This window comes from Tupaia chinensis, unplaced genomic scaffold, assembly GCF_000334495.1.
Source record: "Tupaia chinensis unplaced genomic scaffold, TupChi_1.0 Scaffold000627_1, whole genome shotgun sequence".
NCBI classification, from domain to species: Eukaryota; Metazoa; Chordata; class Mammalia; order Scandentia; family Tupaiidae; genus Tupaia; species Tupaia belangeri.
The window spans coordinates 8,352,060-8,375,701 of record NW_006160147.1 but is presented as its reverse complement, the minus strand read 5'-3'; the positions used below and the strand labels follow the sequence as shown (position 1 = coordinate 8,375,701).

Sequence of the window (23,642 nt, the reverse complement as noted above, 5' to 3'; positions counted from 1 at the left end):
TCATAGAGAACTCAGGAATAATAGGTTGTTCATGTATACTGACTGTAAACTAGAGTAGTCATAAAAATTTTTTAATGTATAGCCAAATAAATATATACATATCTTGAAGCATGCTATTCAATAAAATCTGCTCACAAGAAAAAATATTTTATGTAGATCCTTATTAGGATAAGAACAAGGGACTTATTAGGATAGATTCAAAGAATAAGGGACTTAGGATTCAGTGAAAAAAGTGTAAAATTTTCAAATGCAACTAGAGCACACCAAATCAACTCTGACTACTTAAGAAAACCATAAAGTTTATGGTTACAAAATAAAAGGACATTTAAAAACTGGGAGTGGGGGTTGGCCCCATAGCCTAGTGATTAAGGGACCTGGATCCCACATGGCTGATGATGGTTTGAATCCTGGTCCTAGCAGCTTGAAAACACACCAGGCACATGTGCGTGTATCCCCCAAACCCCAAGAGGATGGAGAAATGGATGAAATTGTGGCTTGACCACACTCCATTGGGAGCTGTTTTCTCCTCTCTTTCTGTCTGTCTCTCTGGAAATGAAAAGAATAATTTAGGGCTGCTGAAAATTGATCAAATAACTCAAGGACCTGTGGCAATACTTAGTGGTGTATAAATAACACAAATGCTCTTTAAATTATTGTGGAGGAAAAAAAACTGGATGACTTTAAAAATGTCTCCCAGTAGAAGATTGAAGCAAATCTTAAATGAGGTACATAGACACATATAGGAAAGTCGAGAGATCTGGATGAGTTTTCTTCATTTAAAAAAAATCAAGAAAATGTAATCACTCAAACCAGGATTAGGAGACCTCACCTTTTTCTCGCATTATCTTAGAATAATTTTCATCTTTACTCTTTGTTGATCCTTTCCTGGCATAAATGGTTTCATTTTTCTTTGTTTTTATGTTTCCTTTCACTTTGCAGCATTTTGTTGGATTCATTTGTTCTTTTATTTTTTCAGGTAACTTATGTTTAATATTAGTTGATGGTGCTGGATAGATGTCTTCTTTTATAATGGGTTTCTGAATCATACGTCTATTACTTGTCAAAATATCTTTTGGAGAACATTCACTTCCTGAACACTCATTCCCTTTGAATCCTTTACTTTTAATATGTTTTCCAGCTTTCTTTAAATGATCAGAATGCCCTAAATCAATAAGATGTTTATTTGTATTGAAATGGACCATTTTCTCTTGATCACCTCTCAAAACTACATGTTGGTATTTTGTACAGTCTTCTATTTTATGACCATCTGCAGCAATATCATCTTTACGCTCATAGAGTATGTTTATTCCATTGGTATTCTTCTGATTTTCTTTCCTTTCTTGATCTCTTACCTCTTTTAAATCCTTCTTACCATTACTGGAGATTCCTAGTCCAATTGTTTTATTTCTGCCAGTACTTTCAAGTCTGTGACAAGTAGATCCAGCCCTTGAATCTAGCCTGATAACAGACACCCCACGATCACTCATGTGGTCTTTCCAAGAAGAATCACCAGCATTACTAGTTTCTTGACATTCTGGTAGAGTCTGTTGCCTATCATTAATATGTTTCAATAATCTTTCTTCATGCGTTCCTTGGTCTTGATTTTGTGAAACTGAAGTATTGGAACAATGTATTTGCTTTGTTCTGTGCTCTAAATTGGGTTGTGTTTTCTGACAATGACTGTTTTTAAAGACGTCTGGTAATGTGGCAGCTGTTGGTTGAGAAGTATCCACAGCCACTTCTGCCACAGAGCTTGCTTCTTCTGGGCGGAAGCCATTCATCATACTTGCTACCTGCTCGGCAACGGAGTCCGTGAACGCATAGCTGACCTCCCCAACAGCAGAGGTCAAGTCTTCCACAGCACTACTGATTGTGTCCACCAAAGAGGACACGGAGGGCAGATTCGGCTGAAAATTTTTGAAAAATGCCATATTCTAATTCCTTGTTCCTAAAATGTGCAAGAATGGAATTTTCTCTTCTCAAAATATCAACCACTTTGGAACTTGAATTTAACATGTAATGTCAGCTCAATATTAGCATTTCAGGTTGCGGCTTTTAATCTTTTTGTAAATGCATCATGCATTGGGAGAAATATGTTGAAGTAAAGATTCTTCCGAAAAATAAAAAAGAAATCAAACCACTTGGTTTAAAAATTTACATTTTTCCCACTCCATAGCTATCATAATAGCAGCAAGACAAGATTTTCCCTCAAATACTATTGAATTTTAAATTCTATTCCTGAAAGAAGAAGTATAAAAAGGATTTTTATTATGTACTTTTAGTTTACTTATTAGTACTCTGTATAAGAAAAATATTCTATTGTATTAACAAACTACCAATATCATTTTGAGTTAGTTAAAATACTAAAGGGAGAATATCACAGCACAATTTTGCATAGGGATAGCCAGTGTGCACACCTGCTAGGGGGCTACTACAAGCAAGGCACTGTGATTACATATTTCATCTTATTTGATCTTACAATGGCTCTAGGAGCTATGTGTTATCATTCCTATTTCATAAGTGAAAGAAAAATATGGCTCAGAAAAATTAAGAAAGCCCCTGAGATCTTTCCAAGGACTCCTTAAGATCAAAATGAGTTTCATAATGATAGTAGCAGGAGGATATTTCACTTTATCGTTCTCTTTTGTTCACCAGTGGATATTTGGGTTTTCTAGGAACTACATGACAGATGGATTATGGAAGTGGATATCAGAATTCAGCTAGCTATTAATAAGATTTGCAAAATAGCATTTGCTTTTGTAATTCTCAGCTTGTTCTTGCTATCATTTATATAAACCATTCTCTAGAAATAGTAAATAAACTACAGTAATAATTAAAAACAAAAATGGGTCCATAGGGTGGTACAGTAGTAAAATGTGTTGCTCTGCAAGGCTATCAACACGGGAAGGCTGGGGGTTCACATTTGGAGACTTTCCCAAGCACACCGGGCACACGTGTGTGAAGTTCCAGCCTGGCTAAGGCTGGGATTGCCATGGATCACAGTGTCAAGACCCTGCCTCTCTCTCTCTCTCTCTCATTCATAAAGGAAATAAACATATAACTTTTAAAAATCCCAGAAAAATGTTTCTGAAAGGGAGAGAACAGTATCATGCCTCATCTTTCCTAATTGCTAGTAAAACTATTGATAATATGATGGCTACGGTACCAAGTGGGGAAATGGAACATTACTCTTTATAAATCGAATTCATCTATATACTAAGTTACAAGGGAAACTCATTTCCTCCAAACAATAAAAGTATCCATTTCTTGACAATGAAATGGCAGGTAAAGAAAAAAAGGTGAAAACAGTTCTTTCAAACGGTTCTCTGTTTGAGGAATATCTCTCTAGAGAGCTTTGTGGACAATGTATTTGTGCTATGTAAAGTATCAAGATACCTTCTTCCTCCTAAGGCATACCTGCTCATATTATGCACCCAACAGCCTATTTTATATATGAAAAAGTTATTTTTGATAGCAGACAATTTACCTTTATGTAATACCTTAGCAATTCCTAGGAAACAGAGGGATACCTGGACGTAATTTATTTAATAGTAGATCTTTTATAGAATAGTGGCTCAAATATTACTCTGTCAAAACCAGCCTTTTTTGTGTATTAGAATAAGTAAACTATGTCAAAACCAATCTTTGTTTGTATATTAGAATAAGCAAATAATAACATGAATTTAAAAAAACAATATGCAGTGATATGATACTTACAGATTTTATCTTGTGAATTTTTCCTTGTACTGTATCCTGAACCAAGATCTGGAAACCCGCCAACATTTTCAAAACAGAACTTCTTATTAATATAGAGAAAAAGGAGCAGCATCAAGATAATAAACACCCCAACAGCTGACAAAAATCCAACTGCCTCTGGAGATACTAGAGGAAAAAAAAAGTCACAGCTGTAAGCATTTATTTTTCCTGAAGTTACAAATAAGAAGGAAACTCCCATACATAAGTTAGATTGCTGTTTTATTTGAATTATATTTTTAAATTGCCATAGTTCAAAACTGTTTAGTTTATAATAAAACAAACTGCAAAGTTTAATGACAGTCCCGATTCATTCAACAGCATTCATTCAAATTTTCTAAATGTTCCTATAAATTACATTGGAACCATTTTAAAAGAAAGGAAAAAGTCTATTAAAAAATAGACACTTTCCATATGTTTAATCCATTCAAGAGTATTATAAAAACATTAACATAAAATTAGAAAATTTTTTTATCATGCACAGGCATATTAGTTAAGCAAATTAATGAGACCATGTATGGTTCTCCTTATCTCTAAAAGCTTCAATGGTCCTTTCTTATTCAATAAACTCTGGACTTCCTAATATGATATTAAAAGTTCCAGTCTCCTTTCTCAATGTTACACTCTAGTCATTGGTTCTACTCAATATTACACTCTAGTCAATGGTTCTACTCATTGCTTCAGAATCAGCCATATTTAATACCCATATTTAATACCATATTCTTTGCTTTGGTTCACCCTCTTTTCTTTGCTGAAATGATCAGCTCTTCTCTCTATCACATCATGTTATTCACTCAACCAAAAAATAGTCACACACTGCACATTGTGACATATGCAGTTCCTATTTTTCTTGCAGTTACAACACAGTGCAATAAAGGCCAAGACTGGAAAAGAACCGGGACTATACAATCACAGGAACACTTAACAGTGTTGAACATTTTTCTGAAAGTTATTACCTCTATGATTATATTTTAAGAATTATCAAAAATTAGCCTTGTTAATACTATTCCAAGCACAAGGAACAATATTTGTAAAGTCTCAGACAGGAAATCACTGTATATTCCATCATCAATGGGATTTTGTTATGATGAGCTGTAAGATTCTCAAGAGAATACATGAAATCACCCAGGGAGATTCTGTAGAGTGAGTACAGACAAAATCTTCTCCAATCTTCAGCAATGCCCCTTTCCTTTCAACTGCTGCATTATTCGTCACTATATGATCATTGAGAGATGAATAGGACCTAAATTTTTGTATCCTCAGTAGATACAATATTCAAGTGCTAGCTAAAGAAAGAATCCTAAGCTTCAAGCTTCCCCTACAATCTCCTCTTTCTTCTTACACCTCTCTAGCAGCAAGTAAAATGCTACTTCCTCTAAGAGTCTCTAATCAAAACCATGGCAACTAGCATCTAGCTCATTTGCTAAAAATGAAGATACCAACTGGGCAATGGTGAGTGCTTTAATCTCCTAGCTTTTCATTATTTGTGAAAGCTGCTTACCAGGTGTAGGACTGAATATGACATTATAGTCTATTCAAAGCTGGGTCAATGCTAAAAGATGGAACAGAGGGTGGTATTGTAAGGCAGGGGCGGAGAGAGGAAGGAGAGGAGGTGGCTGGAGTGGAAGGAGTGCTAGATGTGTATCAGACTGGTGCTAAGGGACAGACCATGCTACCATTATAGAAACAAAAAATTATATCCAAACAGCAGCCATGTCCGCCTCGTTCTTAGGCTAAAGCAGAGAAGAAAACAGTATTTTAATAAAAGAAGCTAAGGTATCTGACAGAACAGTGGTGTAAATTAAGCCTAAAGGATAAAATATAAATGAAAACAGAAGAATTACTGTCAGCATTTCCAATAGTTATGAAGTCAGAAGCAGGACAGATTTTGGTATGAAGAAGCTAAAGAGAGTTTACTCAACATTATACTGTAAATAGGAAATATGTAGTGGTGTGCTTTGGGCCTGGTCCTTTTTAGCCTAGACCCAAAACACACAAGGAAATTCAATGACTACACAGGATCAGACACAGCCTGGAAATCTCCCATCTCTTGGAAGACTAAGAGAGAAAACTTAGCTCATATTACTTAAGAAAGCAAGTCACTAACATTTTTTATTTTGATTTGTTAAAGTTAAAACTGCTTTCCTTGAAATTAAAATATTTATTTAAAAGTACCTTTTTTAATGATGGCAGTAAGCTATATAGCATCAGCTAGGTGCTCCTTTATAGTATATTCATTCTACTTAGAGTTTCATGCCTCAAGTCAGACCTATGTTCACAGATATGCATACATCAGCTGAATTTGCTATTGAAAATAGTTAGATTAATTAAGAAGTTTTGTGATTCAATAAAATGTGGGGAGGAAATAAGGAATGGAAGGCAACTGCAGACACCAGAGATAGTGTGGGAGGAGGGCGAGAAATGGCAGAGGGTGAAAAATAGAGGGAAATATATATATATATATGAAACAAGAAATGGAAAATTATTTGACAATAACATGTATGATTAATTCAATATACACTGTATTCTGGATGGGAAATAACATTTTGTGTTCTGTCATGATGCTCAGTGAATGAATATAAAATAAATAAACTGTATATCAATCAATCAATCAATCAATCAATAAGAAAGCAAGTCATTGTTAATAAAAATAGCAAGAAACCCATATAGCAATATACTATGTGTCACTCACTATTTTAAGTACTTTATATATATTGACTCATTTCATCTTCACAGTGATCCTATTATTATCCCAATTATAAAATGAGACACAGAGATAATAAGCTGTGTACCCAGAGTTAACAGTTATTTCAGACAAAAATATGAGTATGGTGCTTGGGTAAAGATCGGGTTAGTTACAAAATATTTGGAATTTTTCCCTTTTGTTTCTCTTATTTGATGTGAAAGACTATACTCCATAAAGCAAATCAAACTGGCTAATATAGTGCTGGCCTTTATTAATGGTAAATCTCTTTTAAATTACTGATTTTTAGATAAGTATATACTGTGACTGTTTCAATATACACTGTATTCTGGATGGGAAATAACATTTTGTGTTCTGTCATGATGCTCAGTGAATGAATATAAAATAAATAAACTGTATATCAATCAATCAATCAATCAATCAATAAGAAAGCAAGTCATTGTTAATAAAAATAGCAAGAAACCCATATAGCAATATACTATGTGTCACTCACTATTTTAAGTACTTTATATATATTGACTCATTTCATCTTCACAGTGATCCTATTATTATCCCAATTATAAAATGAGACACAGAGATAATAAGCTGTGTACCCAGAGTTAACAGTTATTATTTCAGACAGAAAAATATGAGTATGGTGCTTGGGTAAAGATCGGGTTAGTTACAAAATATTTGGAATTTTTCCCTTTTGTTTCTCTTATTTGATGTGAAAGACTATACTCCATAAAGCAAATCAAACTGGCTAATATAGTGCTGGCCTTTATTAATGGTAAATCTCTTTTAAATTACTGATTTTTAGATAAGTATATACTGTGACTGTGGATAAAGAAAAACAGTATAGAGAATTCTTCAAGTAATTAAAAATAGAACTTGGGAACCAGCAGAAGGCATAATGATTACATTGCTGGACTCCCATGTAGTCGAACACAGTTCAAGTCCCGGACCCGACGGCTTAAAACATCAGGTGCATGTGCGTGCATGTCCAAAATCCAAAATGGAGGAGAAGAGATTGTGGCATGGCCATCCCCCGTGGGGAGTGATTTTTCACTTTCTGTCTCTCCGAGGGCATGTGCCCTATAACAAAAAACTCTCTTAAAAAAAAAAAAAAAAAAAACAGAGCAACTCAATGATCTAGTCATCTCACTTCCAGTTATATATCCAAAGAAATGAAATCAGTATGTCAAAGAAATATCTGGACTATCGCATTTATTGCAGCGTACTCACAATAGCCAAGATAGGGAATCAAATGTTCATCATAAGATGAATGGATAAAGAAAATGTGGTGGGTATAAAAACCAGAATACCATTTGGAGCTATTTTTTTTTTTTTAATGAAATTCTGTCATTCTCAACAACATGGATGAATCTGGAGGACATTATGTTAAGTGAATTAACCAGGCAACAAAAGGCAATTACCACATAATCCCATTCATGCACAGACTATAAATGGAGTCTGCATAGCAGGGTAGAGTGTCACAGTGGTTACCAGAGGGGATGGGGGAAAGGCAAGGGAGAATGGGAGAAAGACTGGTCCACCAGTACGATGTTACTTACACAGGAGGAGTAAGTTTTGGGGTTCTGTCACATAGAAGGATGACTAGGGTTAACAATAATGTACAGTACATTTCAAAACACAAGAGAGGTTTGTAAATTTCCTCATCAAAAAGAAAATGATAAATGTTTAAGGTGATGGATATGCTAATTTTATTTTACTTTTATTTTTTAAGCTTGTGATAGGGCACATGCAATTGCAAGAGAGAGAGAGAGAGAGAGAGAGAGATCAAGCCACTGGATCTGGGATTCACGTGGCACAGTCAGTCATGTTGGATTCAGTTGCCTTAACCACTGTCCCACCAGCTGGTTAAATTATGTTAATTATAATTTAAAAAAAGAAAAAAGGTTTCCCCACTAGGAAAAGACAAAATATGCCTGAAGTAAATAGACTACTCATGTAACTCCCATTTTGTTCATCATCTGACTAAATGCTCCTTTTCCTCATTCACTGAAAATATAGTTTATCTATTTACAATTTTAAAATAGTAATGTGGTTGCAGACAAAATAACATGTTCTCTAACAGAAAACATTAAAAATCTTCTGACTTCTATTTTCCATTCTTATCTCAGGACTAAAATAATATTTATTATTTCAAGTGATATATCAAAATTTTGCCAGTAACAGTTTTGATTATTACAATATTTCACAAATCCCACCCATGCATAAAACTGCAATAGAAGATATAATTTCACTATTCTGAATAAGAATTTCTAAGAATATGGTTAATTTATCTATATATAAACATACCCTTTTCAAGCATTCTAGATCATCCACTGCAGGCAAGTAAATATATTTAAAAATGCATATTGCCTCTTAAGAAGGATCTTAAAAACACACAGGTTAGGTTAACAGTATACATTTGAAGAACTAAATTTGCCGAATGCTGTCAGTAACTCAAAATTCACTAATATACTGTTTTCTCATAATTCGAATTTGCAAAATTTTAATGTGGTAAACAATAAAATCAAGGTCAATGGATACTGTTAACACTCTCAAACACTTAAAGACTGCTTATTATTTACCAGGGACTGTTGTACAAGCTTTATAAACATCTTATTTAATCCTCACTACAACCCAATTTTCCAGATGTAGATACTGAAGCTCAGAAAGACTAAGTTTTAAAAAAAGTTGTTTAAAGAATTATTTTAACTTTATTTATTTATTTATTTATTTAAATTTACCAGAGAGGGACAGAGCAAGAGAGAAGGAAAGTGAGAAAGCAAGCTGCCAGGTCTGGGACTTGAACTGCAGTCAGCCATGTGTGAGTCCAGCACCCCTAAGGACTACACCACCTACCAGCTCCATAAGCAAAAATGTTTAAGGTTTTTCAATTATTATTCAGCAGAGTCTGAATTTGAACTTGGGCACACTCACTATTGAACACAAATAGTTAATTGCTGATCTCTTTGCTTTCCATTTGCCAGGCACTTTTATAATTATTTTCATTTTAAAATTAAATGTTTAAAACAATTTTATGATAGGTAAGTACTATAATATTATCAGTCTTTAGGTGAGTAATCTGAAGTCCAGAGAGTAATTAATTTGTCCAAAGTCACACATATATGAAGTTGATAAAACCCAGAATTGAACCCAGACTTCTAACTCCAGACTCTGCGGTCTTAAACACCAAGCAACACTACCCCTTCCATGTCAACTAACGTGTGAAAAACGCAAAGCTATGTAACCAAACTAACACATCTTATTATATATGTTATGAGCAGATACTTCATTGTTTAGTTTCTAAATATGTAAAAAACAGCATCTCATTGCAGTTTTTTCAAAATAAATATATAAATTATAAAACTGGAATCCTAGTTTTTTTCTATTCAAGATACTTTTCAAAATATTAAAATTAATTTTAGAACTACACTTAAAAACCAAAATCAAGAGTCTATCCTAATGTTTATGTCACATTTGAAAAGTTAGAAACAAGAATTTGAATGCACAAAGTATTCTACAAAATAATAAACTTTATATTTATTAGAAATGCTCAGTAAAGAATGTAAGTAATCATTCTGTGGGCTATATGAGCTTTTATATAAATTATCTAGAAACTATATTGCAAAGTGAAAAAAAAGGCATAAGGCATAAATATCTCACTAGAAAACACAAAATGTTTAAGTTATACAACATGAATGATTACTGACATTATATATATTGAATTGGATTTGCTAGTTATATTTACTCTATATTCAGAAAAAATATATCAAAAAATCTTTTTGATAAAATACAACTTTTGATAATAAGAGTAAAATTAATTTTAATTTACAAGGTGACCTGATCATGGGGAAAAAAACAATAAAATTATCATCTTATGAAAGTCAAAGTGAGAGAAAACTCATTTTCACTCTGAAAGCATTCTGAATTCACATACATTCTAGTTTGAAATTTTATCTCAAAAGAGCATTTTCCACATAAAGTTTCTGAAAAAAATACTAGACTATACATAAAAAATAATTACAAATAAAGAAGTTATTAATCTATTAAAACCAACACACTTGAAGTGTGATTTGCTTGTGTCATAATAACACTCTAAATAAAATTTATCTGTATCAAAATAAATCACTTGTAACTCACAAAACAAATTTTATAAGACTATCCTAATTATGATATTTTAAATACAAAATAAAACAAAAGTACCTTTACCTCATTTTTTAATTCTTGAAAAAAAAAAAGATAGAAACAACTTACAATTTTCCTTACAAGGGATGAATGGAGGATTTGTCCTGCTGGGCATGAAACACTAGTCCCTTTTTACTCCATGTCATGGATACTTTAATAATTCATTTAATAGATGCAATTCTATCTCTTGACCAAAATGTGAACTACATAAGAAATCGACTATTATTTTAGAATACTTGTTTTCTATTTAATTAATTCTAAATTTCCCCCTGTATGATAATCAGAAAAATTCTACAATTTCTTTTACTCTGGTTTAAACATGAAATGGAGATTATCAGTGACTCCAAGAAACGATTTAGGAATATAAACGATTAACTTGCTATGTTTAAATTTCCTTTTATAACATCTCAATTTAATTTTGCACAAACAAAGTCTCCCTTAAAATTTTTATATTATGCTATAAATAATGCAAACCTGGAAAGATGATGTAGGAAAAAAAGGAATATAACACATAGCTATCAACTCTGGATTTTATAAACAATAACTTTTGAAAAATGGATGGATGATGTAATCTGAAGGAACAACAGAGGAAAAGGCATAGATGGTGATGATATCCTACATGTCTTGATTTTAGGGGGGAAAAATGCCTTCTGATAGAAAATATACCAGGCCAGGTTGATGAAACAGATGCTACCTAACTTGTTTTACATTTTAACATCAATATACTGAACCTGTATTTCCTGTAAGTATAAGGAAATAGATTGAAATTTCATTCAAATATGGCAACAATAAAACCTAATCAGTCTTGAAAACAATGAAATCTAAATTGGTCTTCAAACCAATAAAATCTAAATTGGTCTTGAAAATTTGGGGGGGAGCCCAAAACACAGAAAACCCTAACATGTATTAAGTACAGAAAAACCAAATACATAATACATTTAAACCATATTTTTAATATTCAACCTTAATAATACCTAATGTAACTTTTAAATAATATTTAAATCACATGCTTAACATAAAAGCTTTGTTAAACATTCTCTGGAAGAGAAGACATTTCTCTTCAAGGACAGTACTGATTGAGGCTTTCCGAACTGCAATTCTGATGAGTTTAGACAGACAAACTTATTTTCCTGGCAAATCTTCCTATTGCAAAGCACAGTCATTCTTTAGAACAATAAACTAGGGTTAAAGGCCTCAAGAGTTTTCATTGCCAAGTCTGTGTGTACGAATTCCATCAAAATTAAGTAAATGGCAAAAGGCAAGAGCAAAATCTAAGGCCATTTGCTCCTCTCCTTTACTTTTTCAATGATTCTTTGTTCTTCCTTTTCAAAAAAAGTAAGCTCTTCATTGGTGACCTTCTACAAGCAAAATTTTGACAATTCAGCACCAACTCAGGAGAATCTTCTAGTTAAAGCCAATCTGTGACATCAACATGGTTTCAGATATATATTTCAGGATTTAGTTCAAAACCAAAATTCTGATAAACACAAAGCAGTTTTTTGTTAATCTTTTAGAGACATTGTCTTCCTCCAAAATTTATTTTTCCTCCTAAATTTTAACATTAGGCTAATTAATTCTCTTCTCAGAGTGACAAAAACATCCGTTGCTCACTCTAAAAACATCCTCCCAAGTTCCACCAGCCTAATCCATTTTGAAGAGATATAGCCTTTGTTGAAAACACCGAATGGCTTACAGTGCAAAGATTTGCTGTGAACACATACGTATGCAAAGGTCTGTGTCCCTTACCAGTTTATCATATTTTCTTACTCAGTAAACAAGCAGGTCCAGCACACTGTATTAGCCATGACAGGAGTTAATCTCATAGTGTGCTCCTACTTGAATATGGCACTTTGAATGCTAAGGACTCAATCACCTGTGGACCAGCAGGTGGCATGGTAGTTAAGATGCTGGACTTCCACATGGCTGACTGCCGTTCTACTGCCAGACCTGGAGGCTTGCTTTCTCACTTTCTCTCTTTCTCTCTCTCTCTGGTGAGCATATATGTCCTATTGCAAATCAAAAATAATAATACCTATAAATTAATAAAATTAACTTTTTTTAACAAAAGAAATTATTTGTCTACATTCTCAATGCACAATGAATAAAAACATGGTGCTGCATTTGCAAAGTGATAGCTTTCTACATTTTTGTTGACATAATAGCTGTATTCAATATATTTGGAATTTTAAAGAAAAAATACTCTAGAAGCTTTGCAAAAGTGACAGTACAGTTCCCTAATTTCAGCTGCAGTTACTGAGCTACCACTGGATAAACATGACAGTGTTGGAGCAAAATCAAGCGGGAAGCAGTCTGAGTCTTGAACCCTAGTGGTTTTAAGTACAAATTTAAATAATTAAAGGAGGGGCTAATTTCAGTGAGAAAGGTTTTATAAAATAAAGAGTTGTGCTGTAAGTTGAGGGTTACCTGAAGCCAAGCCAGCATTAATATGGATGAACAAAGAATATGTCAATCAAAAAGAGTAAAGAAAGTAATAAAACAATGACATCAAGAGAACTAAAATTTGGTGATGGACCATGACATGTCTTTCAGTGTTATTCATTTTAGTTGAAGATATAATGAGGTATTATATAATTTAACTAATAAGAAAATTTTTCTATTTTAAATTGATAAAAATAAGAAAATTTGCTAAACATACAAAAAAAAATCCTCTAAGAAACTTTCATGCTCTTCATAGGTGTCTTTGTGCTATACCTATAGCAAAAAAGGGGACAAGAATTTCCTTTCCTGCCCATGGAAACATGTGAGAAGTACTAATTATACATAAACTTTTTCAACAAATACTAAGCAAAGGATGCTGAACAAGATAGATGTAGTCCCTGAACTTTCTCAGAATATTACAGAGGCAACTAACACCTGACTTTGAAGATTAGGGAAGATTTCCTGGAACTGACTCCTACTCTGAAATATAAAGAATCTAGAAATATGAAGAATTTAGAACAAGAAAGAGGAAGAGACAAGATAAAAAGAAAGTACTTATACCAGAAAGGCTCAGAGGGAAGAAATAATGAATGAAACACTATGTGAGCAGAATAAAAGATCCAATGTGGCCAAAGGTACAGCTGGAAAGTAAGCAAGGGCCAAATCAGGAAAGACCCTGTATCCATCCTTAAGGAGTCTGAACTCTGTCCTAGCAAAGGGGACCCAGGAAGATATTTTAGACATAGACGCAGGGAGATCACCCTGGTGTAGGAAAATGGATGAGCATGAGTAGCCAATGGTAAGAGACAGCTAGAAAGTAACTGCAGTAGTCCTGACAAGAAATGCTGACGGCCTGACACATCAGGTGCCTCAGTTGGACAGACTGGAAGACAGAAGTTCTTCTTGGAGTCTTCCTATCAGGTTGTCTCACACACATACAAACTAGTAAATGCAAACACGCACATATCAACACAATGGTCTACATTAATTTTTAGTTGGTCATCAGAAAAGTCAGGATGCATTTTTACAAAGAAAAACAGAAAAATACATCATGACTTTTCTGATGACACAATAATACCTTTTCTTTCATTAATGCTTCTATTTGCAATGATAAAGAGAGAACTTCCAATCCTTGGGATTATATCATAATTATGTAACAAAATAAAAAGTATTCATTGATTTTGTGAATCCATCCAAACAGATAGCAGCACTCCAAATAATATTTTACCAAAGAATCTTCTTCCTACAAAGGTACAGATGTGGGTTAAATGCCAAACACTGATTATGTTTTAAAAACAGTCAAGGAAAATATATGGGAAAATACTTGTACACAGCAATTTTTATGTCTCAGGAAAGCATTTCAAGATAGCTCATTAATTTTCTTTGAAATGACTAGTCACATAAACAAGGAAAACATAATGTCTAGCTTTCTTGAATAAATCTCACAAGTTCTTCTACCATGAAATTTCAGTTTAAACCACAAACTCACTTATATTGTAGAAAGGATCTAGATTCTAGCAGAAGACCTGAAAGCCCAACAAGGAAGTCACCAGGTTTCATGACAGGTCACGCCACCAAGACATCTCTCAGGCAGGCCCTGGTCCTACTGTCAGTTTTGCTTTCTTGTCTTATGCCATCCTCTCTATTTATCATCTTTGCCTTTACTGGTGACCAGGTCTAATGCCAAAGAGGCCACATTAGTCACTCTCTAACTGGACATTGAGGTTTTCTATCCCAATGATTTGAAGTCAGAGACTAGTAATGGCTGTGAATGTGACTGAGTGCTGAGATAGATAAATAACATGGGATTATATCCAAAACTCAATGACTCTGAAACTTAAGGAAGTAAAAGACAGGCATACTGAAAACTATAAAATATCAGTTAAAGAAGCTGAAGGTAACACAAATAAATAGAAAGATGTCTCATGTTTATGGATTGGAAAAATTAATACTGTAAAAATCTCCATATTGCCCAAAGCAATCTACAGATTCGATGCAATTCCTACCAAAATTTCAATGTCATTCTTCACCAAAATAGAAAACCAAGTCAAAAATTTGTAGAGAACTACAAAAGACTCTGGACAGCCAAATGCATCTTGACCAAAAAGAACAAAACTAAGATATCACATTACAGGATTTCAAATATATTACAAAACTATAGTAAACAAAACAGCATACTACTGGCATAAAAGCAGATATACTAGGGGCCAGCAGGTGGCGTGGTGGTTAAGGTGCTGAACTGCTACATGGTCAACCATGATTTGAGTCCTGGACCTGATGGCTTAAAAATCACACTGTGTGTGTGTGTGTGTGTGTGTGTGTGTGTGTGTGTGTATCCAAAATCCCAGGAAGAGAGTAGAGTATGTGGCCTTCTCCCCCTACACCTCTCACTTCACTTCTTTCTGTTTCCTCTTGCCTCTCTGCAGCAAGCGTACACACCCTATGGCAAAAAAAAAAAAAAAAAGCTTTAAAAAATAAAAATAAAATGTAAAATAAACACAAAAAAACAGACACACTGGCCAATAAAATAAGACAGCCCAGAAAGAAATCCACATATCTATAGCCAATTGATTTTTGACTAAAGTGCCAAGGATGCATAATGGAAAAAGGATAGTTATCTTAGCATGTTATTGTATTGCTAATAGAAATACCTGAGACTAGTAACCTATAAAGAATAAAGGTTTGTTGTGTTTACGGCTCTGGTGGCTAGCACATCTAAGAGTATGGAGCCAGCATCTGGCTGTCCCTGGCTCTACATCACAACACAACCAATAGAAGCAGGAAGGTCAGAGGGCACATGCACAGAATCAGAGACCTAGGAGCAGCCATCTCCCTTTTATAATAGTCTGCTAACTAACCTTTCCTCACAAGAGCTAGAATTTACTCTGTCTCATGAGATAGCATTAATCCATTCTTTTTTTTTTGGAGAGGTTTTTTGCTGTAGGGTGCGTGCGCTCGCCAGACAGACAGAGAGAGACAGAGAGACAGAAAGCGAGAAATCACCCCCCAGGGGGGATGGTCATGCCGCAATCCCTTCTCCTCCATTCTCCTCTCAGGATCTTGGGCATGCATGCACACGCACCTGGTGTGAGTTTTAAGCCACCGGGTCCGGGACACGAACCGTGGTCGACTACGTGGGAGTCCAGCGACATAGCCAATACGCTAACTGCTGGTTCCTGCATTAATCCATTCTTGAGGGTACTGCCTCCATGACCCAAACACCCCCACTAGTCCTTATGCTTAAAAATCTCACCGTTCCAATGTCATTACACTGGGACCAAATTCTAAAACTTGAACAGCTGAAGGACAAACCATTAACATAAACCATGGTGACAGTCTCTTCAGTAATAGTACTGGGAAAACTGGAAATCTACATACAGAAGGCTAAAAATAGGCTCATTTCTCACCCTTTACACCAGAATCAACTCAGAGTAGAATAAAGACTTATACATAAGACCTGCAACTATAAAAACTACTCAAAGAAAACAGGAGAAAATTTCCATGACATTGGGTTGGGCAGTGATTTCTTGACTATGACCCCAATAGCACAGATGATAAAAGGAAAAGTAGACAAACAGGATTGCATCAAAAGAGAAAGCTTCTGCAGAGCAAACATAGGATAGGAGAGTCTCATGGCCAGAATACACAAGGAGCTCAAACTACTCATTAACAGGAAAACAAATAACCCTATTAAAAATTGGACAAAGGACTTGAGAAACATTTCTCAAAAGAAAATCAAATAGCCAACCAGTACATTAAGAAATGCTCAACATTTCAGTCATTGGAAAAATACAAAAACTACAATGAATTACTATCTCACACCTGTTAGACTGCCTATTATCAAAAAGATAAAAGGAAACAAATGTTGGCCAGGATGCAGAGAAAAGGGAACTCTTATACACTCTTGGTGGTTTTGTAAACTAGTACAGTTAATATAAGGAACAGTATGATGATTCCTCAAAGAACTAAAATGGGCCCAGTAAAGTGGCACAAGTTGTAAGGTGCCGCTGTGAAGGAGGGAGGGGTTACATAAGAGGCCCAAGTTCAATATCTGGACCAATCTGCACAGGCCAGGCATGATGGTGCAAATCTGTGGTCCTAGCATATTGGGAGGTTGGGGCAGAGAATCACAATTGTGAGACCCTATTATCTCTCTCTCTTACTCTTTTTCTTCCACTTTTTTTTTCTTTTTCTTTTCCCTCTCCCCTAATAAAAATAAAACAAAATGGAAAAATGTAAAACTATGGTTACTATATGATCCATCAACTTCTCTACTGGGGATATATCCAAAGGAACTGAGATCAGTATGCCAAAGATATGTCTATACTGCCATATTCATTGCAGCAGTATTCACAATAGACAAGACAGGGGAACAACCTACTCTATCCATCAATGGATGGATGGATAAGAAAACTGGGTTTTATATACACAGTGGAATACTATTCAACCTTTAAAAAATGCATGAAGTTCTGTCATGTGTGATGACATAGATAAACCTAAAAGATATTATGTTACATGAAACAAGCTAGGGACAAAGAGACAAATATGATGTGATCTCACCTATACATGGAATCTAAACACGGTGAATTCACAGAAGCAGAGTGCAATGGCTACCAGGGTTGGGGGAGGGTTTGTGAGGGGGGTGTGTTAGGGGCAGGGAAAAAGGCAAGATAGAGAAAGGGAAATGATTGGTGGGTACAAAATTATAGCTAAACAAGAATGAATTCTATTGTGCAGCACAGTGACTATAGCTGATAACAATATACTACACATATCAAAATAACTACAAGAGAGGATTTAAAATGTTTTCACCACAAATAAATTTTAAGTATTTGAGGTGATGGATATGCTAACTGGCCTAATTTGATCATTCCACAATGTACATATCAAGATACCACACTGTATCCCATAGATACATACATTACTCATTAATTAAAAGTAAAATAAAACTTAAAAAAACAAACACAGTGACTCAGAATCAACTTCAATAGAACCACTTTATAGAACTGTTACTTAATACCTTTACTAATGACCTGGATGAAGGAAATGAGAATATGTTCATTAATTTTGTAAAAGTCCTAGGAACACTAGGTTGGACAAGGTTGTTAATTCACTGAAAGAAATATACACTGGGAACCTCAACAGAGTAAAAATAAAAATAAAAATAAAAATAAAAATAAAAGTAAGTTCAGTATCCATAATTGCAGGGTTACGACCCCATTAGGCACCAAACACCGATAAATGTTAATGAAAATGTTGGCTTAGTAAAATGTGTCAGAAAAAATAAAAAATAATGATATACAACAGGTCAAGTAAAAATCAGCAGTGTAAAGTTTCTAACAGGTGAAAACTAAGCCTTGTATTATGCTATCAGATTCTGATTGAAGCAAGTATGATCTCTCAAGAAAAACTGAGAACAGTAAAAATGTTCAGGAGGAAACAAATACATTCAATAAAGTATACATAAAGGCCCTCTATGTGAAGGTCTTATACCAAACATAAACTTATGTAATATACTGCAGAAGAGATGGCAAAAAGGCAGACTTCTGAGTTTTAAGTATACAAACATCATTTGGCTCACTTCATGCAGAACTCTAAGATCAGAAAAAGTGGAAAATGATTCATAATGATATCTAAACACTTGATTACAGAAATACTCCGTGATTGTGAGAGTTAAACAGTGAAACTATTAAGAAAGAATAAGAGAATACAAAATTTTGGGAAGACTGAGATGAACAGTTGCTTGAGAGAAGGGCTAAGAAGATCCATATGGCTAAGTATCTTATTGTGTTGAAGGTATTTAGAAAGCTCATACTCAGAAAAAAATGTTGAGATTTTTCAGAACAGGGAAGTAAGTCAATAGTAATACATAATAATGCCAATTGTAGATGAAACTCTAAAGTAGATTCAGTAACTCCTAAGCATTAAAAAAAAAAAAAATCAAACTGGATGGTGGTGCACTAGCAAATGTGATGATCTGCAAGGCAATCCCACATAGGACGGGTCCCCATTCAAGTCTGGAGATCTCCCTTCATATGTTAGACATGATGCCCACCATGCGGGGACAGCTGAAAGCTGGGTGTGGATTAGGGCTTCAACATCCACTGAGGGTGCTGGCTCTGTGTCTCTCTTGCTCATAGAAGAAATAAATAAATAAACTTAAAGCAATCATAGTCTCTAATAATACAATTGGTTATCGCTTTAAGGAAAAAGAGGCGAAGAATGCATTTGGAGGCTATTTCATAATAAGGCATAGATCAAAAAGCAGACGAAAACCAACAGAAAAGGCAAATGTAAATAAAATTGAGTTAATAAAGATGTTAACAAAGAAAACTGATATTTCTAAGTATATGGCAATATTTAATGAATTTTTAAAAGGAAATTGGTTTGGACATTACAATAGAGCAGAAACAGGGTACTAATACATTATTCTCTTCATAGAAACCTCCAGAAGACTATTAAAAATCACTTGCTTTTTGATTTTTGTTTCACAATTTGGAATAAGTGCTGCTAAGGACCTGAACTTTTCTAAATAAAGTTCTAGGTCTTTGCTAGAGCAAACCAAGACCCAAGATCAGGGTCAGAGTCCCGCACTATTCTGACCATTAGGTTAAAGGTAGGGTATCAGCTCCTTCTGTCTATTTTATCTATCTCTCTCCTTCAGTATTTTTAAATTCAGTGAGGTGGCAGCCAAACCCGTTTAGACTATTTGAAAATGATTTCCTATGTTCTTGCTCTTTGCAACACACAAAGACACACACACACACACACACACACACACACACACACACACACACACACACACACACACACACACACACACACACACACACACACACACACACACACACACACACACACACACACACACACACACACACACACACACACACACACACACACACACACACACACACACACATATTACATCAGCCTTTAGCTTCACACTAGTGAAGCACTGCTAAAGGAAAGGAAATATATCTGAGGACAAATTTTCCTTTAACTTCACCAATTATTACACTATAACTTTGAACGAGTTTCAATCTTTTAGTTAAATGAATAACTGAAATTATTATTAATGAAGTTTATCATGTATCCCTCCTAGATCTTTTAGAGTGAAAATATCAGGAAGATGGAAGAATGTAATACTATAGTAAGTCCCCTATATGTTTTATATGCAAATACTTTTATGATTAAAAAAAAAGGAAATCAGAGCCACTGAAAAGCACTATTAAAAAGTGAGAAATACTTCTCAGTAATTGTCCAAGATCAACTGTGCCTTATTTACTATAAGTCGGGAATGGTAATTTCTAAAACAGTTGCCAACGTCTAAGAAGTACTGTTTCCATTCTGTCCAAGCTGTTCTTTCACTCCAGGTCTTTGCACATACGTGACTGAACTGCTCTTCTCTGACTCCTTTTTCTCTTCACTTGACCTTGCCATTCCTCTTACCTTTCAGGACCCTGCTCAGATGTGGACTCCTCCAGGAAGACTCCTTGGACTTTTAAGAATGGGTAAGATGCTCTAACTAAACACTCCCATGGTGCCTTGCACATGCCTCTTTCAGAAGACTCATCACAATGGATCAAAATTGCCAATTTATTTCTCTACTTCCCCCAAAAGACAGCTCCACGGAAGGAACTTACAATTACATCACTGGCCCCCTTCCTCATGCTCAGCACAGCACCTGGAACACGGGAGAATTTAATGATATTTGTTTTTGGGAATTAGGAATAACTTTGTTTCATAAAAAATTACAACTATACTCAAAAAACTTCATGTTTCAAGTCCTCACCCTGCTAAGGATATAGTGTAATGGTATAATGTTAGGACCAAGTGAAGCGGCATTACCAGCAAGTGACTGGCTAGTGAGCAGCTTTCCAGACGGCATGACCTCTGATGAGCCATCACCGCCTAATGCCCTGACTTTTAAAATTCAAACACGTTTTATTTTTTTATTCTTTAGAGGTTTTTGCTATAGGGTGCACATGCTAGCAAAAAAGACAGAGAGAGACAGAGAGATACAAAGTGAGAAATCACCCCCCAGGGGTGATGGCCACGCCGCAATCCCTTCTCCTCCGTTCTCCTCTTGGGATCTTGGGCATGCATGCACATGTGCCCGGCGTGAATTTAAGCCACTGGGTCTGGGACTCAAACTGCAGTCGGCTACATGGGAGTTCAGCGACAAAGCCATTATGCTAACTGCTGGTCCCTCAAAAACTTTTTTTTAAGGCCTAGAGGGTCTATATGAGGAAAAAGGTGAATTCAGGAGAAGAAGTGACCAACCCACTTTGCATTATAATGTTACACAGTAACCCACTCGAGAGGATCCACTGGTGATATTTTTTGTGTAGTTACTGCCACATTCTGGACTACCTGTGCTCCCTTGACTACTGAAAACAGTGTCATTAGTGCCTTTAAACCAGACTAGAGAACCAATTCCAGAAACTGCAACCAATTTGGAAATTTATCCTTAAAATTCTGTTCCTCTAGAACCACCCTTTGTACCAAAATCTGTAGTAGCCAAGGTTTTCCAGAGAAACTGAGCCAGAGGAAGTACATGTATACAGAAATTTATTTTAAGGAACTGGACTCTTCAGTTGTGAGAGCTGACAAAACTGAAAGCTGCAGGGCCGACCGGCAGGCTGCAGGTTCATAGAATACTTGATGCTGTAGTCCTAATAGTGAAGGCAGTGTGAAGGGAAAATACCTTTTTTCTCAGGGGATCTCACATTTTTCTCAACTGATTTGGTGAGGCCCACCCACATGGTGAAAGCTAGTGTGGTTTTCTTAAAAACCTACCAACTTAAACATTAATCACATCTTAAGAGAAAAAAAGGCCAAACAACATGTACACTGGTTTCTGACCAATACTGGACATCAGTTTACATGTAAAATCAACTATAACAATGTCTATACCAACACCTGTATGTCAACGAACTTAGCAGCTTTGTATATTAAAGTGAAAAACTGGAAAACACAAATATCCTTCAGTGGTTAATCATGTGGTTACAGCCACACAATGGAATACTCTCAACAATAAAAAAATGATTACTATATTAACAACTTAAGTGGATATCTAAAGGTATAGTAAGTGAAAAAAAATCCATTCTCAAAGATTGCATACTATAGGGTTCCATTCATATAACATTCTTTATATTATAAAATTAGAGAAATGTAAAAGATATGAGTGGCTTCCAGGGATAAAAGTTGTTTAAATCACTATGAAGGTTTACTTGTCAAGATAACAGGTTTACTATGAAAATCTACAACAAGAAATAGAAAGAAAATGTTTAAAAAGACATAGAATAAGACTTGACTAAATCAAATATTAAAATGTATTACCAAGTTGCAAATAACAGAATGACAACAACAACCAAAAAATAGAACAGTATAAAAAAGGTCAGTATGATAGTAATTTGTGTAAGATATAGCAGACATTCAAGTCAGTAAAGAACAATATATTTGTTGGTTAATGGTGTTGTCATGTGAGTATAGGTATTACATGTGATTTTATTTTTTTCCTTATCTCTGTTTCCCAAATGTTTGATAGAGAATATATACTTCTTTTTTTTGTTTGTTTGTTTGTTTGAGAGGTTTTCGCTATAGGGCACGTGCGCTCGCCAGACAGACAGACAGAAAGCGAGAAATCACCCTCCAGGGGGGATGGTCATGCCACAATCCCTTCTCCTCCATTCTCCTCTCGGGATCTTGGGCACGCACGCACACGCGCCCGGCGTGAGTTCTAAGCCACCAGGTCTGGGACTCGAACTGCGATCGACTACGTGGGAGTCCAGCGACATAGCCATTACGTCAACTGCTGGTTCCCGAGAATATATACTTCTTTGACAACAAGAAATACATGTTAATTATTTCAGAATAGTTAAATGATAGAAACTTATTTGAAGATAAAATTTGTAAACATCAAATGAAACAAATGATAAATTAAAATTATCAGTTCCTTTTCCTATATACAGATATGAAAATTCTGTGCACTAAAAAAGACCACAACTGAAATTCAAAGTTAACAAAGAGGACAAATTTTAATATGTAGCTTAAATAAATAAATAAATAATCACTCTAACACACCCTTAATATTTCTAATTAAAGGGAATTAGTAAATCTCTGAGAGCAATTTAATTTCTTTTCTTTAAATTTGGCAGAAGGCATGCGTGCTTGCTGGAGAGAGACAGAGAGAAAGAGGGAAAGCAAGAAAGCACCATGGAGCCTGGTCACGCCATCGTCCCCTTGTCTCCATCTCTCCCTCTTGTTGGGATTTTGGGCATGTATGCACACGTGCCCAGCATGTTTCTCAGACTGCTGGTCCGGGACTCAAATCACGTGGTGAGCCAGGTGGGATCCAGCTCATGTAACCACCAGATCAGGAGCTGACCCCACAAGAGTAATTTCAAAGGATATTCACCAAATAAGAAGTATCTTTAACTTTCTAAAGTTAACTCAGTATTAAAGTTGAAAAAAGTATCCAACCTCCCAATAATGAAACAAATACATTCTAGAACAAATCAACTTGACAAAGTTTTTTTAACCAAGAAAGGAAAACAGTGTAGGG

At 35.1% G+C, this 23,642-nt stretch overlaps 1 protein-coding gene across 7 annotated transcripts in view; it reads right to left on the bottom strand.

The window, feature by feature from the left end:
• The window catches only part of SYT14 (synaptotagmin 14), a 203,216-nt gene that overhangs the window by 134,101 nt on the left and 45,473 nt on the right, over positions 1-23,642 (bottom strand). For 4 of the 7 annotated variants that reach the window (XM_027776113.1, XM_027776115.1, XM_027776112.1 and 1 more), the window contains exon 1: positions 830-1,921. In XM_027776113.1, the coding sequence (XP_027631914.1) occupies positions 830-1,784 (955 nt within the window). In that variant the 5' untranslated portion in view covers positions 1,785-1,921. Of the gene's footprint in view, positions 1-829; positions 1,922-3,717; positions 3,883-23,642 lie in introns of those variants that run through there. The other 3 variants (XM_027776116.1, XM_006159337.3, XM_014591944.2) reach the window with 1 other exon arrangement.